Source organism: Galeopterus variegatus, unplaced genomic scaffold (genome assembly GCF_000696425.1).
Source record: "Galeopterus variegatus unplaced genomic scaffold, G_variegatus-3.0.2 Scaffold2342, whole genome shotgun sequence".
NCBI lineage: Eukaryota > Metazoa > Chordata > Mammalia > Dermoptera > Cynocephalidae > Galeopterus > Galeopterus variegatus.
Window position 1 is genome coordinate 1,871 of NW_007728453.1, and position 18,122 is coordinate 19,992.

The 18,122-nt window shown below is 36.5% G+C and overlaps 1 protein-coding gene across 1 annotated transcript in view; it reads right to left on the bottom strand.

Moving 5' to 3' along the window:
* Positions 1–5,362: 5,362 nt before the first annotated feature.
* Positions 5,363–18,122, bottom strand: part of UTRN (utrophin) — a 288,470-nt gene continuing 275,710 nt past the window's right edge. Inside the window, exon 51 of the mRNA XM_008581386.1 lies at positions 5,363–5,554. Within this exon, the coding sequence (XP_008579608.1) occupies positions 5,363–5,554 (192 nt within the window). The remainder of the gene's footprint in view (positions 5,555–18,122) is intronic.

Genomic DNA, 18,122 nt, shown 5'->3' on the forward strand with positions numbered 1-18,122 from the left:
ACATCTGATCTACTTGAGCCTCTGTCTAAATGCTAAAAGCTCTACTATAGTTAATTCAAACGAATATTCCTTCATTGGTTATATTAGAAGGTATTCCCAGCAATAGATATTCAACAATATCATAAGCCTTTGTTTAAAAGTCCCTAATGTTTTCAGAAGAATTATGAATCTCTAATCTCTAGTTCATCTAACTCGTCTCTAATGCATAACCACCGCAGTCTGTCTACCAACCAATATGCTTGGCTAGTTGTTTAAAAGTCCCTAATGTTTTCAGAAGAATTATGAATCTCTAATCTCTAGTTCATCTAATTCGTCTCTAACGCATAACCACCGCAGTCTGTCTACCAACCAATATGCTTGGCTAGAAGAAAAAAAACAACTGGAGTTCTGCATATCCTTTAAAATACCATCAACCAGCATTCGCATACAGTCACATACCAAAGGCCAATTATCCTGCAATCTATTTACAGTTCCATTGCCAACTGGCTAATTTAAAGCTATTCAAACTCTAAAACTTTATGTCTTACTTTAAAAAGCTAGATATGAAATAATAAAAAAAAAATCTTTATACACAGAAAGAAGTTTGAGGCATTTTATAATTCTCTGAGAACTGTATGACTATAAAATTTATTTATTTACTTTTTGCATTTACTATCAGTTCTATTCATTCCACAGGTGCTATGATTGACCTCACTTTACAAAATTGTGCTTTAACAAGGTCCTGATTCTGCCTGAGCTCCAGCTTTTTGGTGTCTATATTGATTAATTTTAGACCAAATGTGTAATTACCTTTCTCTGATAAACAATAATTTCACTTGTCACAGAGAAGAACTAAATAATTTCAAACATATAACTGAAAATTTTCTCTGCAGTTATAAGCCATTTTGCAAGAAGTACATTTGAGCTGTTGCAATTCGTTTCCAATATTTTTAAATGCAAAAGACAGCTAGAAAGCAGAGGTCCTCAGTCAGTCAAGAAGTGCTTGAGCATTTCTGTGTGCAAAACACATATACATACCCTGACTTCTTATTTCAGATGATTTAATTCTGCATCTTCAGTGTCTGTAATTTAACTCATTAATCAATAACTAAACCACACATTATATTCCTTTGAAATCCAGTTGTAAACATGCATTACCTTGTAAGAGCACACAAATGTCTTTTCCAATGTCATTAACTCTTGTGACTGCACAAAAATAGTGAACCTGAACATTGAAATTTACAGCATTCAACACCTGAAAGACTATCTATAAAGATGAAGGCAACACTGTTTAAAAGATGCTGACGTCGCTTTGAAATAAAAAAGAAAACATCGGTGTATGTGCTTCTCTGCATCTTTGTTTTTCCACAGTAAAAAGCAAGCTGTTCTGGCAGAATCTTTGCCTGGCAAATCTGTTCTGGTTATTCTCCAATAGATTATAACTATGTGTTTAGTGGATTACTACCATATGCTCAAATAAATGCGTGCTTCTGCAGTAGCCTTCAGTGTTCTAGTTTGATTTTAATTCTTTCATCTTTCAAGATGAAAGCCTTTTCTTAGGCAGCAGGTTGAATACTTTGTAAGAAGAAACTTTAAATTTGTGTTTGGCTTAGTTGTACTTTCTTAATTTTACTATAAACATTTTTAAATTTAAATTTCGCTGGGACTATAGATAACCAGTCATCAATCATGTTTTCAGAATCTTCATTTGAAACATTTCTTTATCTAACACATATCTGCGGGCATTCAGATTTTTTGATAATTGACTTATCCTAACTTCTTAACTGCTTCTGTTCATTCTTTGGGTACTTGATATGTACAAAGCAATAGATACCTTTATTGACCGTATTATCAACCAAAGATGATGTCTACTACAGTATATGCTTTACACAAGTTACCCCTCTTTAGACTGAATCATATTTTACAATTCTCTAAACATTTTTAAGTGACCAGTTATTCTTAAAAAATGCAATGCAAAAACTTGTTAGAAGGTAAAGATCTATAAAAATGGCATCTCATCATTTAAATGCAGTAGGGAAAAAAACCATACAGTAAACTGCAAACTAATACTTGCTTTAAACCACCAAAAGTCTCTACTTTTCAAAGAAAGTGTATCTTCAAATAAGTTATATTCCTTCTTGCAGTACACAAGATAAGAAAAAAAAATAGCGTGAGAGAATGAAGAGGTGTACTTGTTAAGATAAAATACAGTTTTTCATTTATTCAGCACAAACAAACATTTATGGAGTACCCACTCTGATATGAGGCACTACACTGTTTCAGAAAAAGAAAGCCACGCTTTTAACAACTTTGTGATCAAGTTAGGAGAAAGACCAGAAACCAAATATACTCTGAGATAGGAAACCTAACAACAGCTCTCCGAAGGAACAATGGCTCAGAGAAGGAAGAAACTTGTTCAGGAAGCCACGCTGAGAATTTGGAATCCAATCTAAAGTGCAAGCTCTTTCTACTACATTGCTTTCATCATGGGCAGCATTTAAGAGGACAGATAGAAAATGCCCAGATATACCTGTAGTCAGGTAATAACACATTTGGAAAGCAGGGCTACCAAAGAATAAAATGACCCAAATTAAGGGGAGGTAGGGGAGGCAAAGATATACTATCCCCTTTTGTATAAGGACTGCACAGAATTAAATGTCCAATTTGGCATTCTTATCACAAATGTGATTTCTTCTTAGTTTATGGTAAAACCTAGAGATTATAAATTGGATAACAAAGAAAGAAAATACCTTAATTAGTGTGACATGACACGTAACATTAAAAGGGGGTAAGAACTACTAGGAAAAAAGAGTCAAGTCCTCAGAATTTAGTCTGACTGTCTGAAAAATACCAAAGCTGTGCTTCCAATATAGTAGCCACCAGCAACATATGGCTATTTTAATTAAGATTAATTAAAATTAATAAAATTTGAAATTCAGTTCATCATTTGCATTAGCCACATTTCAAGTGGTCAATATGCCACATATGGCTAGTGGCTACTATATTGACATAGGACATTTCTATCATTGCAGAAAGTTCTATTGGAAAGTGCTGCACCAGAGAAAAAAAGAAAGAGAGCAGTAGACTCTTCCTCTATTAGACGAAAGAAAAGGAAATTTTAGTAGCTTTACAATATGGTTAGCAAAATCTAAGGCTAAAAGGGGTATCAATGACATTGTATAATGTAATAACATTAGATATAAATGATGATGTTAAAGGTTAATCTTCTCTAAGGGATTTTAAAAACATGCCCTGAATTTTTAAGAAGCTCATAAAAGAAAGGGAAGATAGAATTTTATCTTTGAACTCTGTTTTCATTAGATTTGACAATTTCACTGGCCTTTGTAACCATATGTTAATAAGGATCTATATTAAATATCATTAAGCTGATAAGTGGATATTTAATTAACATAATCCTAAATTAAATAAATTTAACATAAAAATTTAAACCATGTCACTCACAGTACTGAACTTATTAGTGTATCTCCAATTCACATTTTTCTAGTGAGTAAAAAATACCACTATGTAATACTCCCTAATTTTCCTCTTAAAAAAGAGTAGTTGATTGGTGCTTACATAATTTCCAACAGGATCTTTACACAGAGGTGTCCATATTTATATTATATTACCCCCTTCCTTAAGTACAAGACGAACTGAAAATTCCTGTCTATAAGTCCCAGAAGAATAAAAAAACTTATAGAACATCTTATCAGAAAGAAATTTTTTAAAAGTCATCCACAATAAATAATCATTGAGGATTTCTGCTCTCCATGAAGTTGCTTTATGAAATCTTGAAACCAGCTAAAGCAGATCCACTGAGCCCCTCTATGTATGAAAAAATAAACTAGATGCTACATTGGACAAGCTTTACACAGACTAAGGAACTGTCAAATTATCCCATTCAATCTTCGCAACAATCATGTGGGTTAAATATTTATATTCTGATTTTGTAAATAAGAAAACTAGGCCTCAGAGGGCCTAAGTGATTTGCCCAAGATCAGAGAGTAAACAGTCAAGTCAAAAGAGTCAAAGTCAAGACCATTTAGTTTTAAGGTTGTACATTTTCCAATATATGATAAAGCAACAGAAACTGATCTAGGACTTCCTAACCAACATTCCTCTCTTGAAATTTTGCTCAATAATAGTTCTTCAGTCGCAATCCCCTAAACTTATACCCAATTAGGAACTGTCCCTCATTTATTAAACATGATCTTAAAACACTGTTGACCCCCAATAACACTAATCACTCTATTAGTCTGGGTAATTTTGAAAGGCCTTTTTAAAGGTAATTTTTCAAGTCAGATTCTGGTCCTAAGGTTCCTTCTTATTTCATTTTACTCTCTCCAAATGCAGACATGAATCATCACTTTTCCATTTTAGTGTCCAAAAGAGATATTTAATTTCTATAAACCCATCTTTAATTGGATGTACAAACAGCATGATAAAGCAAAACATGTTCATTGCCAACAGTCAAAGAGATCTAGATTCAAATTCTGGCTTGGCACTTGTTAGCTCAAAAACTCAGCAAGTCCTTCCTCATACCCATTAAATCTCTGCTTCCTCATATAAGAAAGAATTTTACCATCTAAAATACTAGGATTCTTTGGTACTAAATAAAATAATATTTGTAAAGAAGCTAACACAGTATTTGGTCAAGGTAGACACTCAATAATTAGCCCATATTGGCAACATTTTTGTTATTAGTGTTATTAGGTTTAAAATATGATACAAGAGTACTTCAAATAGTTCACGGAGCAGGAGCAGAACTGCAGTTACTAGAGGCAGGAAATGGGGAGGGAAAGAGGGGATAGTGAGAGGTTAGTTAACGGAAATATAACAACTAGACAGGAAAAGCAAGTTCCATTGTTGTACAGTCAAGCTAGGCATCTATAATTAATAATAATCTACTGCATGTTATCAAATGATGAGAAGAGAGGAGATCAAATGTCCTCATCACAAAGAAATGATTAAGTTTTGTAATGATGAATAAGCTAATTACCCTGATTTGATCATTACACACTGTCTATATGTATTGATATTCAACTCTGCACCCCACAAGTATGTATAATCAATATGTTTCAATAAACATATTGATTAAATTAAAAAATACATAAATAATAAAAAGTTTTTTTAAAAGTTCACAGAAAGATTCATATTACCTTTTAATTCTGTTTTTCCAAGAACTTTTTTAAGTACTGTCGTATGAACAATTGTCAATAGTCAGGAACAGCTGGCAGAGGACATCGGACATAAATGGAGGTAAAACTATAACTTTTGGGAAAACAGTCTTTGCAGTTAAATCCTAAATTATTTCATTGGTGGTCAGGCTGCTCTTTCTCCCTCTGCTATACAAAAATCTCCACCCACCCCCACTATTTTTATTTTATGTTGACTCTTCTGACCTGATGCTAGCAGATTTTGCTTTTAAGTCGTTCCATCTTTGGTTCATATCATCCAGTCGATGTTGAAGCATAGTAGCCTCTTCAGAATTTCCCAAAGCTTTTACCATCTTCTGCCTGTTTCCATCAATGCTTTTAAATATGTCATTGTGGGCATCAATTTCCGCCTGGATGTCCTAAAGAGATAAAAGCAGAGGGATAATGCAAATGTTAGGTATTACTGTTAACATTACTTGGGATTTCTGTATAGAGCTTTATTTTTTCATACTCACAGATGAGTTGCTTTCAGGCAAAAGAGTTCATTTCATCGTAAATGATAACAAATTCAAGTTTTTCCACAATTCTTACATTGAAAATAATAGTCTTTAAATCTTCAATATATTGATTTTCCAGGTCTTAAAACCAGAATGTATTATAATCTAAATTTCATGCATCAGCTAGTTAAATGTTAGTATTTCAAATTCAATGAACAATTTTTGAAATTTTATTCAACCGTTGTTGCCAAGTCATCAAACTTTGCTTAATATTCAGATTCTTTCTCTTTACAAATGAGATAAACTTCCCTTAAAATATGAAGTTTTACAGAGGTCTCTAAGGTATTATACAATTTTAAATGCTTTTCACATTTTGATAAACTTACTAATCGTTTGCCCTTTCAGTCTCATAAATTTATTTTTAAAAACTTAAAAGAACATTTTCTTACACAAGTTTATCCTCATTAAAAAATAAAAACTTGGGCCAGCCCGGTGGCGCACTCGGTAGAGTGCGGCACTTGGGAGTGCGGCGGCGCTCCCGCCGAGAGTTCGGATCCTATATAGAGACCAGTCCGCTCACTGGTTGAGCACGGTGCAGGCATGACACTGACGTTGGGCCAGCCCGGTGGCGCACTCGGTAGAGTGCGGCACTTGGGAGTGCGGCGGCGCTCCCGGCGAGAGTTCGGATCCTATATAGAGACCAGTCTGCTCACTGGTTGAGCACGGGGCAGGCATGACACTGACAGTTGCGATCCCGTTGCCGGTTACGAAAAAAGACAAAAAGGAAAAATAAAAAATAAAAACTAACAAAATAATATTTTCTCCTATTAAATAGGAAAAGTTTATTATGTAAAATAAATTTGGATGGAGTTTAAGTAAAATAAGAATTATTATAAATAATAAAGATTGATTTAGACTTTGAGGAAACATTGGCAATCTATGTCAAAAGTCATAAAACTGTTGAAATTATCTATCCTAGGAAAATTTATGTACAAACATGTTTAACACACTGATTGTTTTTAAAGTAAAAAAGTGGAAACTATCAAAATATATTAATGGTAATATAATGTTAAGTTTAAAAATAGAAGATGCTAAACTATATAATATGATAACCTAATTTTTTAAAGGCAGGTGTTTAAATTAACATATTTTGTACAATTGCACACGTATATACATCAAAAAACTGTAAAAAGTAAAAATAATGTAATCTCTGTATAAGAGTATTCCAAGTGATTTTAGTGTTCTTCTCTATGTTTCTCTGAGTTCTCAAAAGTTTCTACAAAAATGGGGTTTCTTTTTATAATTAAATAAATACAACAAATTTAAGATACAGAAAATCTAATCAAAATTTTTACTACTCTCCTGTTACAAGATTGTCAACACAAGTATCTATATTAATTTGGCAATCATCTTTTCCTTCTGAATTAAATGAAAACAACCTAGTTGTAGCTAACTCTGGTGTGACAGCCACTAACATCCCACAAATGAGTGTGAATTTACAAATGGAAAAACATTCACCACGGGGGGCCATGAAGGTATGGTGTGAGTCTCCCTGGCATTATTTGGTAATGAACACTGCGGAAATAAAAAACTTCTATTTCAGGCAATGAATCTGAATTAGTAAAAGGAAAGCAAACCCTTAAACACCACAGTTTTATTGCCCTTCTCAAGTTTTCCTTTATAAGCCTCTGTTATGGCCTGAATGTTTTTGTCCCCCCAAAATTCATATGTTGAAATTCTAACCCCCAAGGTGATGTTATTAAGAGATGGGGCCTTTGGGAGGTAATTAGATCATGAAAGCAAAACCCTCATAAATGGGATTGGTGCCCTTATAAAAGTGACCCCAGAGAGTGGCTTTGCTCTTTCTATCATGTGAGGACACAACTGGAAAGTGCCATGATCAGAAAGCAGGCCCTCACCAGACACTGAATCTGACAGCAGCTTGATCTTAGACTTCCCAGCCTCCACACCAGTGAGAAATAAATTTCTGTTGTTTATAAGCTACCCAGTCTATGGTATTTTGTTATAGCATCCCAAACAGACTAAGACAGCCTCTCTTTTCTTAAGTTTCTCCAATTCTGAATGAGCTTTGTAAAAATGTAAATAGAAGTTTTTTGAGTGTTCAAAGGAGTTCTGTTATTCATTTATACTCACTCTTGACAAGCACATCCATGCATTCCATCAAGAAACAAGGCTTAGGGAGCAGCATCTAAGTGACGGTTTTTCAATCATTCACAGACCTACATTAACCAGAAGCACCCATGGAAGGACCTTTTGCACCTCCCTACTCCAATCAGCATGTTAGGAAAACATCATTTACGTAAGCTGAAGGGGTAGAACTGCCCTATTATCATTTCTGATGGGATTTATGTCTAACATGACACTAATAGGGTCAGATTTGGAGAGTGGGTGAGATGAATACAAAGTCTGATGAACAGCTCTTATGGTCCAAATTTGCAAGCTCATTGATCTCTGAGCCTATCTGACCCTAATGACAAAGCCAAATCAGATCCACCTGCAAAGTGTGACTTGCAGAATTAGGGCTAACCACTGAACAAAAATTCTGAGACTTTTGATTCTTGTGCATTTCACAGTCAGCTCCATCACAGTGCAGAGCAGACACAGATAGAGCAGCAGGGGAACAGAGCCAGATTCTAGTTCAAGATTCTTAGGCTGGGCTATATTATGTATGGAAAATGGCAATCTCATTATAATCTTAGGTTGGAATACTTCAATTAGAAACCCTCAGTTTAAAAAAAAAAAAAAGGAAATTTCTGCTAAAAAGTTCTTTGGTGTCATCTCCTGGAAAACATGGTTCCTGCTCTTTAGGATGGAACTGTCCTATTTTTGTGTACTGAAATGCAGTTTAGGACATGTAAAGAGATATACTAAAAGGTTAGCAGACAATGTTTGCAACGGTTTTAAGCTTATGCTGTATCTATTTAGGGTAGCCATCTTTCTCAAGAAGCTCAATGACAAAACAAGCCAGGCATCTCTTCGCTCTCTATTGCCAAGGAGAATCTGGCCTCAAATTTCCTGCATAGGTTCTTATACATCATCATCAGTGGACCACACCTAAAATCACAAGGCAACTTCAAACCGCAACATCCTGATGTAGCCTGACCTATTTGCTTCCTTTCACATTTAAGAGAAGTAGAAAGGCAGAAGAGCATGAAGATGAATAAATAATTTTCTAAGTTTCACAAGAGCATTCCCCAACATTGAGAAATCTGGGTGCCAAGAACATGAAGCAAATCTGCCTCCTCACATAATATCAGGTGGTGTGTTTTCCAACGCAGCCACCATGACAAATATAAAGAAACAGGGCTCATAATTGGCCCAGCCAGTTATAAGTATTTTTAGAAAGCTGTCTTTAAGAACACTGCCAGTGATCATATGTTCATGTTTGAATATAACTTTCAATAAGTGGAAACACTTCCACACATGAACACCATCAAAAGCGAAGAGGAAAATCAACAACCAGAAAGTGATCAAACAAAAGGTAAGCAGCCTACATTATTTTGTTTTATTGAATATTTAGTGGCCTATTTATTTTGCCAAATACACCAAAAGCTTCTAAAGACCAAAAATCATCTTAATATTTCTTCAATATCCTTTGCAGTTCCATTACATAGAATGAGTCTAAGGTGAAATACAATAGATAGATGATATATGGAGAGATAATCACATGAATTAATGAATGAATAAGTTCATCTTGATTGCCTGGCAAATTAGTCAGTATAGTGCCAAGAAAAAATAGACTCAAAGAATTGGAAGGGAATGTAATAATCGTTTTGTCAATTCTTCATTTAAAACATTTAACATGAAGAACCTAAAATCATTTAGAAGCCTGCACCGCAAAGTCCTACCTAAGCTTTTCACTGGACATTCAGAATTAAAGGTAGTTAATGAATCACACTCCTGAGTAGATCACTGCGCTACGATGCACTGCTTTTAAAGTCAAGATGCCAGCATGGGAGGCTGCCAGATCATGACCCTGATGTAGCACCAAATGCTAAAATAAATTATTAAGTTCCATGAAAGAGGGCTTACTCTCACTGCACAGCTGGGAGACTTGGCTCTACTAATGCTTACCTCTGTCACCTGCTAGCCCTTCTGAACGTTAAAGAGCACAAAATGGTCACTGATAATTACTTATGGGAGTGTAATCCATCTAGAAGCACAAAGCAATGCCCTTCCAACCATTTAACATAAGCCAGTCATGTGCACAGAGGCCAGAGCAAGATATTCAAGCAGTTGAACTAATACCTGAAAACAGGACAGAAGATTCACTTGAAAATTACTTTTAAATAATGGTTAGTATAATATAGAAGGTTAAGAAAAGCCAGGGGTTAGGAGAAGAGGACAACATATTTTTCTCTAAGTTAAAACACCATCAAAAGCATAAGATGCAGACTTTCAGAACAGCCCTCTCAAGATGGCTACAAAAGCTCACAGACATTCACTTATAACAATTAGTCTTTTTGTAAACAACACCTACTACCCAGTCAAAAAAACTTTACAAACAAAGGAAAACATTTATTTATTTTCTTACTTCTTACTTATTTAATAATCGGTACTGTTGTACCAATTTTGCCTTTAACTGGACATTTCCTTAATGATATAACCCAGAGAGATATAACTGCAAATACTTCATAAGTAGTTAAGTGCAACCATGTAAGCAAAAATGTTTCTTCAGATTATAATAAACAGAACTGTGAACCCTGTGACAGGAAACAGAGATTTAGAAGACTACTACCAGGAAGTATCCAGTAACTTAATTGGTGCTAGAATAGATTCATACTCTTCAGGTCTTGTTGACATAATTTTGGTTTATTTTTGTATGGCATATTTACCTAACCCTACATGGCCACAGCAATGTTTTCTCTGAAGGAGTTCTGACCCCTTTTGTGGAGGTGAAGAAGTGAGGTTAGCAACAACTTTCCTACCATGTCCCAAAGCTCAGGCTAAATAAACAAAGTTAACCATCAGGGGCAAATAAATCCACTGTTCCTTTCAAAAGTCAGACCAGATTTCAGAGACAGTTTAAGATTAATTATCAGAGATCAGTAGGATTACTGCCAGAGCTTTAGGTTTTAAAAATGAAGAATCATAATTTAAAAAATAAAAATAAAAAATCAGATATTACCTAAATACGAATACAGTAACCAAATAACAGTATCAAAATTTATGTCATATGGGCCGGCCCGGTGGCGCACTGCTACAGTGCGCCGCTTGGGAGCGTGGCAGCGCTCCCGCTGAGGGTTCGGATCCTACATACAGACCGGTTCCCGCTCACTGGCTGAGTGAGGTGCGGGCGCAACACCGAGGGTTGCGATCCATTGCCGGACACGAAAAAAGACAAAAAGGAAAAAAAAAAAAATTATGTCATATGTAAATATATTTTGAGACAGTTTGTGAGGTTCCCAGGTAGCAAGTAATTGCAATTAATTATTCGATGGATTATTTCAATTGATTTATTGATTTCACTCAATAAAGTATTCTATAAGCTGCATTTTCTTCAAACAACTAATCGCACTTATTTTAATCACTCTATTGAATCACATTTTGACCAATAATAGAAAATGATATCATTAGTTATACATCAGCATTTATAAATTAAGAAATTAATGCCAATAATGTTCTTTTCCCATTATCTGTGACTATATAAGTAAGACAATTGAGTAGAAAAAAGTCAGATTATAAAGTGGAACAAACTCACAATTTACTGCACTTTCAAGATAATTTGAATAAGCCAACTTGCAATAATTAGTAATCTATAAACAAACCACATTTTAAATTTTAACACAGTAAACACTGCTATAAACAGAAGTACCTTTCACAACCAAAAGATGTTCCACATCCTCAACTCTATACCTCTTGTTTGTAAAATACACTAAAATCGTAGTGAATTAAAATACCGTGGCTTCCCTTCTCAGGTGCATTATACATAAGCAGATTTGATCTGCATATGAACACAAGTTTCTTAGCAGCAGTTATTAAATGTTTCATGTGGCCAAACTATTGTCTCACCTTAATTCCCAAAATGAGAGAGTGTAATCAAAACTGAACAGGTTTGAAAACCCAATCAAGAATTTGCATTTTAGATGTTTAAAACTACAATTGTGGGGCACACAACTCCTCAACTTCTGTGTATGTCAAAGCAGTTCCCGTTGTCCAGAAAGCTCCAGATCTCTTCCTCTGACACAAGTCCACCCAAAGGCCACACACACTGGCACACAACCTCATTTTATTCCTTGATCTCAAACTCCTCTTGTAAGTCTCAGTTTAAAGGTATTTTCTCCAGGACAGACCTCAGGAGCACCAGCATTAACTAGATTACTCTTATTGCTCTTTCTACTTTTGCTTAATTACACACTTATCTAAAACTTCCTTTTTTAAGGGCCATATCCTCCCACTTGGCTGTAAGCTCCATGTGGAAAGGTCTCCCATGTCTATACTCAGACCAGCACCTGGTATTTCATAAATGTTTACTAAATATTGAATAAATGAGTAGACCTTAAAATGTGAAGTTTACTGTGTCTCATCCAGGACACATTTGTTCTAAAATTAGATACGAGTGGTTTCTCTCTGTGCTGTCACTGTGGAGAGCTTCTTTCACCAAGGATTCACCAAGAGAATGGTACTACACAGACGCATGCCACAAACACCCTTAGAGAACTATCATTACCATTAATCATCTACTGGCAGAACTGCATAAATTAATAAAAGGTAACAGTCACTCAAAATGTTACTGAACTAAAACTATTCATTACTCTATCTTCTGTGACCACTAAACAAAGAGAACAAAGAACACAAAGCAAATAGCTCCAGTATGACAATATATTAATAGTCACTAAACCCACGAGATACTTCCGTTATGAAGTACTTTCAAGGAGAAAATTAATGAATTAAAGTCAGGATGGCAATAGAATTAACCCACAGGCTGGATTTCAGAGAGGTTTATTGGAAGACTAGCTTTCGGTCTCAAGTTAACTGTGAGTTTAAACTCTCTGCCTACTCACCCTTGGGCCACAACTGCTCACCCCTCCTCACTGGGATAGATGATCAGAACCTGCTTGCGGGCAGGTACATCCTGCCACAAGGTCCCCCCTGGTAAAAAGAACTTCTTTCTCTTTAGGTATCACTCTGGGGTATGCCTGGTTCCCTCCAATTGGGGTTTCCTGACCTCTGATGAGCTGTCACCTTGTGGAAGCAGAACACTCCCTGTCTCCTGGTCCCCAGTGACTCCCAGCATTGCCTTTTCTGGTTCTAGGAAATTGGGAATGAGGACCAAGTGCAATTTGCTCATCTTGCCTATGCCGGAAAAACCACAATCCTGGCATCACACATTTTGGGACTAGACAACCAATTGTGTGCCAAACACTCATATATAAATAGATATCCAACAAAATCACAACAGCACTGGATTTCTCTAAAATCCAAAAATACCAACTAGAATCTCTCTTTCAATACACCTCCACAAACAAACTGCTGCCTTGAAGTTATGCTGAAGGTCTGCTTAATTCTAGTTATCTGGCCAGACTATAACTTTCCAGATTAGCCATCCGCGGAAGGCCAACCCCTAAGCTATTCGCCTCAACTACTGACCACGAAAGGATATGGATCCACAGTCTCAACACTGGACCCTAGTTTTTATAAAGCCTCAAATGGCTTCAGAAACACAGCAAAATCACCTTGTGCTACCATCAGACTGAACAATTAGAACTGCTGATGTGAACAGTGTTAGATCACTAAGGTTAGTATTCTCTCTAAAAACAGATCACTAATACTGATGAAAAGACAGGACTAAGGGAACTGAGAGCAAACAGCTTCTGTCTTTGCATATGGAAGGACTGCTATTCAGTTTCTGTGTATCAGTGGCTTTTGCAGTACAGCAGTAGGCCTTGGTCTTTCCCTAGAAATGGCATTATTGCTCTCAGAGTTGGAGGAAAGTAGATGTATTTGAGAGGTGTGAGGTAGTGATACCTTTCCATAATTCCAGGTTTCCTGGCAATGAATCAATGTACCAAGGACTCAATATACGAGACAGCTTTTGTTAAAATACACATCGGATTTTAAGACTTGAGTTAGAGAAAAATACACTCATGTACGACAACTTTCTACGAATGAAATATGACAGAGACATTAACTTTCACATAGATTTTTATAAAGGTGTCTAACACAAAAATAAACATATGAAGACCTTCAGACTGTGAATTACAGGAGGAATGTTTCTTTGGATTTGCCCTTGTCTCAAAAAAAAAAAAAAATCCCAAATCAAGCCTTTCCAGGAATAAGGCAGTGGACTCCATTTACTATCAATTCAATTACTAAGATAAGAATAAAGAATATTCAGATACTAAGGCTCAGAAGTTAAAAGAGGAAACATACTAATATGACCAGAACTTCTACCTCTGCTGATAAAATGTCCTAAAGGCTAAGGCAGGTTACTAACCTCTGGTATCTGACCAAGGCTTTTAAGACTAATAGCAGCAATTACAATACAAAAGTCCAGCTATTGCCCACAATTACTGCCTCTCCAGGGGGTCTAAGTAATGAATTATTCAAGTCACATATGCATTATACCTTTTAAGGAAGAAACAGACACCCATACAAAACAAGCTAACAGACCTCTTTATGGCCATAAAGTGTGTCACCTGCTGTTACCAGCTGCCATAAGGAAGATATTCTTTCTCTTCCACGCCCCTTCTAACTGGTGAGCAAGCGGCATGTGAACCACCTTTTACTCTCAGGAATTTAGATGCTTAACAACATATTAAAGCGAGAGGTCAAAGTCCCCCCGTGTTATAAGCACAATCCTCACTACTGCAGCTAGGGTGCAGGGAGAGAAGGGCAGCAGCCATGGCCAGGAGGAAACACCCACCAGTGAGGGGCTAAATTCTTTCTCCACACTCGTCCTACTATTATGTTCTATCATCAGGAGGCAATCTATGACTGCGACGGTTTTGGAAGAGTTTCAAGCTTTTCAAATGGCATGGTTTTATATCTTTTTCCTCTGGCTTGTAAGGAAAAAAAAAAACCATTATTCTATTTATTCTTTTAATCACTCAATACAGTCTTGCTTATATTTGTACTTGCAATAAGCCATAGAGTATTCATGGGGAAAGCACATCTTTTTAACAACTGCTGAATAGTTGATCTACAGGCTAGACTCAGTCCTAGAGTGCGCCAAGAACCTTACTATGGAAAAAAGAACTACATGCAAATTAAGAATCCAAGTTTAAAGCCACAGCGCGTTGCATACAAGCACTTCACATTTAAAACAGACTCATTCAGATAAAAAGGAAAAGGCTGAGATCAGATGGGCCATCGTCACTGTGAGGCGACTTCTCCTGCCTTCAGTACTGGATCCTCTCAGACAGGGAGCTGCAAAGGGCAGCACACGGCAGGCTGGGGAGATAAACCTGGGGGCTATGGAAAACAGAACCCAGGCCTGATGAAGTCAGACTTTGGCAGCAAAACCCGGTGTTTGTTGCTGGTTTTGTGTTTTTGTTTTTATCCACCCCCCCCTACCAAAAAAGTTTCAGTTCAATTTCCAGCCAACTTGAGTACAAAAGATCTCTTCTGATGTGGAATTCTAAAAGTGACAGGCATCAGAAGCAGCCCTCCTGACCAAAGGAAAAAAATGCTAATTCGCTCTTTACTTGAAAAACAACTTTAAAGTTGTTTTTATCAAACTAGAATATGCTTTATAAATTACATTAAATAACCATAAGTCAATAGAATATCTGCCATCTAAATGCATAGTAAAAAAAAAGACAAGAAAAGGAAGAAGGAAAAGAGTACATTCATGAAGTTTGCTTTCTGCATACCTTTTCAAATTTTGTCAGCAATTCCCGTAAGCTGAAGTTCAGACCAATCATCGTCCAGTAGCCCTTGAAGCCTACATCTTTCCGGGCAAACTTCCTTCAGATAAGAGCGTTTAACTTCTAAAAACTGTATCTTTTCTGGCTATACTTTAAAATCCTTTGTAAAATCCTTTACAAGCCTTGCCCTTGAGCTATGGCCCATCAGCAGCAGCAGCTTGCGCTGGGACATTTTAGCCACCCCACCGTGAGTCCGTTTTTTCATGGGCTTCAGAGTTCGCAAGGAATAGACCTGTTTCTGTATTTTCTGGTAGCTGCGTTCCACGAGGCTGGCATGGTCTCCTTTTTCTTTGGGAAGCCCAGGATTCCCTTCTGCTCACCTCACTAATGACCTGCAGGCCACAACTGTTTTCTCCTGGGCCCCATGCTTAGAGTTTGGTCTCAATTACACACAGCAAAAAAGAAGCTATATCCTGGAAACTTGCAGGAGAGAAGGAAAAAAAAAAAAAAAAAAGAGCCAAGTATTACCAACTTCCTCCATTCAGACGGGTTTCAGAAAGAAAAAGGAAAAAAAAAAAATCCTGGGTAAAGAGCCAGTTTCCAAAGAGCATGACTTATGTAGAGTTCGTACAAGGAGAAGTGTACTCTTAGCTGAAGAAACACCAAAGCACGAGACAAGAGGCCACCGGTCTCACTCTCCCAGACACCGGCAGCCTGGGTTGCTATGGTAACCACCAAGCTAGTTTCAGTCCATTTCCCTAGGTCGGGATGCTGTCAATGCAACAGAACTAAAGCTGTTTAAAAAGTTGTTCCATGGGTCTGGAGAAAAGTTCTCGCAGCAAATCTCATGGTCCCCTCCTCAGGGTTTGCGGCAGGGGAGAGCAGCTTCGGCAGTTCCCCTTGCTGATCTGACAGCAAGGGTGGTAATCGACTTCTCTTTCCAGCAGTTGTTTATTATTTTAATCAGCATCCTCCCTTTCCACCACCCCTCACACAGTTTGAAGTGAAGCTCACTCCCACTTCCTGGAGGCCTCCCTGCCCCAAACTTCAGTATAGTATCTCTTACATTGTCTCAGTCCTGAAAGGATCCATATTCCAACTGGGAGCCCATGCAAGAAAAGGAAGGAGATGTACAAAACAATACAAATCACAAAAGAAAATACACATGATTAATTGCATTATTTCTTTAAAAAGGTTTTAACAGTAAAATGATGGAGAAAATACTTATAAAGTTCTTTGATCTCACTGAGAGTCATTCAGACTGTTTTCATATGGGGAATTTACTTGCTTCCGACATACAACTTAACAAGTGAAATGACTCAAAATGTGAGTAGTAACCAATTACTTTGTATCTTCCATCTTGATGTTTAATGATCACTGGCACTCAGAGAAACACTCCCACAAAGTTTTAAGTGTAATCAGTTTAAAGGAAAAAGTTCAGTCCAAATTAGATATTCTTTGTACTGATATTACGGACATCATACCAAGGTAATATGTGATTTTGCTTTTGCATTACATAGTTATTTAGCACACCAATAAAAATTAAGTATGACAGGAACATCCATATGAAACACATTTCTCCAACTGTGAGCAGAATTTCATCATAAATATATGGTGCTTTTAATGGTGACACCATCACAAATGGAATGATGTTAATCTTCATATAACTAAGTTTAGTTTTTGCGTCAGGGCATGGAACAAAGAGAAAAATAACCTTGGAATTAGAATATGCACCTCCCAAAAAGCTATTTGAATTGTTTAAATGTCAAAATTGTCAGCACTCATTTAATCATATGTAGAAAGAGATCCCATTTAACAGCAGAAAAAAAACAAAAACCCGTCAGAGAACAGAATATAATGTGTTTATTATTTTTGGATTTGCAAACCATTTTTCTTTCCATTTCATTCCCAACTTATTTTCATATCAGTATTTAAATAGCATGTGTTTTACATATGCACATCTATACAAAATTTAACAAGCTTTTAAAATATTTTCATTATTTATTCATAAAAACCTACATGTCCCCAGGGACAGAAAGGCTTTATGAGATTTCTAGCAGAATGTGTTTTACTTCAACACACCTCATTCAGATTTATACACAGACACTATTGATTTCAAAAACAAATGTGTTAATCAAATGATCACTCAGAACTTCATAAGTAAAAATCATTTGCAGTTTGGATTGAAACAGCATTGTTATCATCATGAAGAACAACCACCCAAAATGGGGCAAAGAAACTTACACAGAAACTGACCACACCGAACATGGTCTGTCAGGGATCTGGGGCCACATGCTGAGATCTTTCAACAGCAGCAAATAAACTTTTTACATAAATACAAGTCAAAAGAACCACCAGCATCGTCACCATCACCACCACCACAAAAAATAAATAAATAAATAAAGTGTGAGGGGGGGTGGGTGGGAGATAGAACACAATCTTTCTAAGCTGGGCAAACTTCCAGCTACCACCCAGGGTGCTGGATGACTATGATCAGAGACATGTGCAAACACGCCAGCCCCCATCCACATATCAGAAGAGTGAATTAAATAAAAACCCTGCAGAACAGCAGAGAATATCATAGTCTTTCTCTAAAGTAGACTGTTAGGTTTAAAGAGTTCTTATACCAAGATAAGAATGATATGTTATTATTAGAGCTC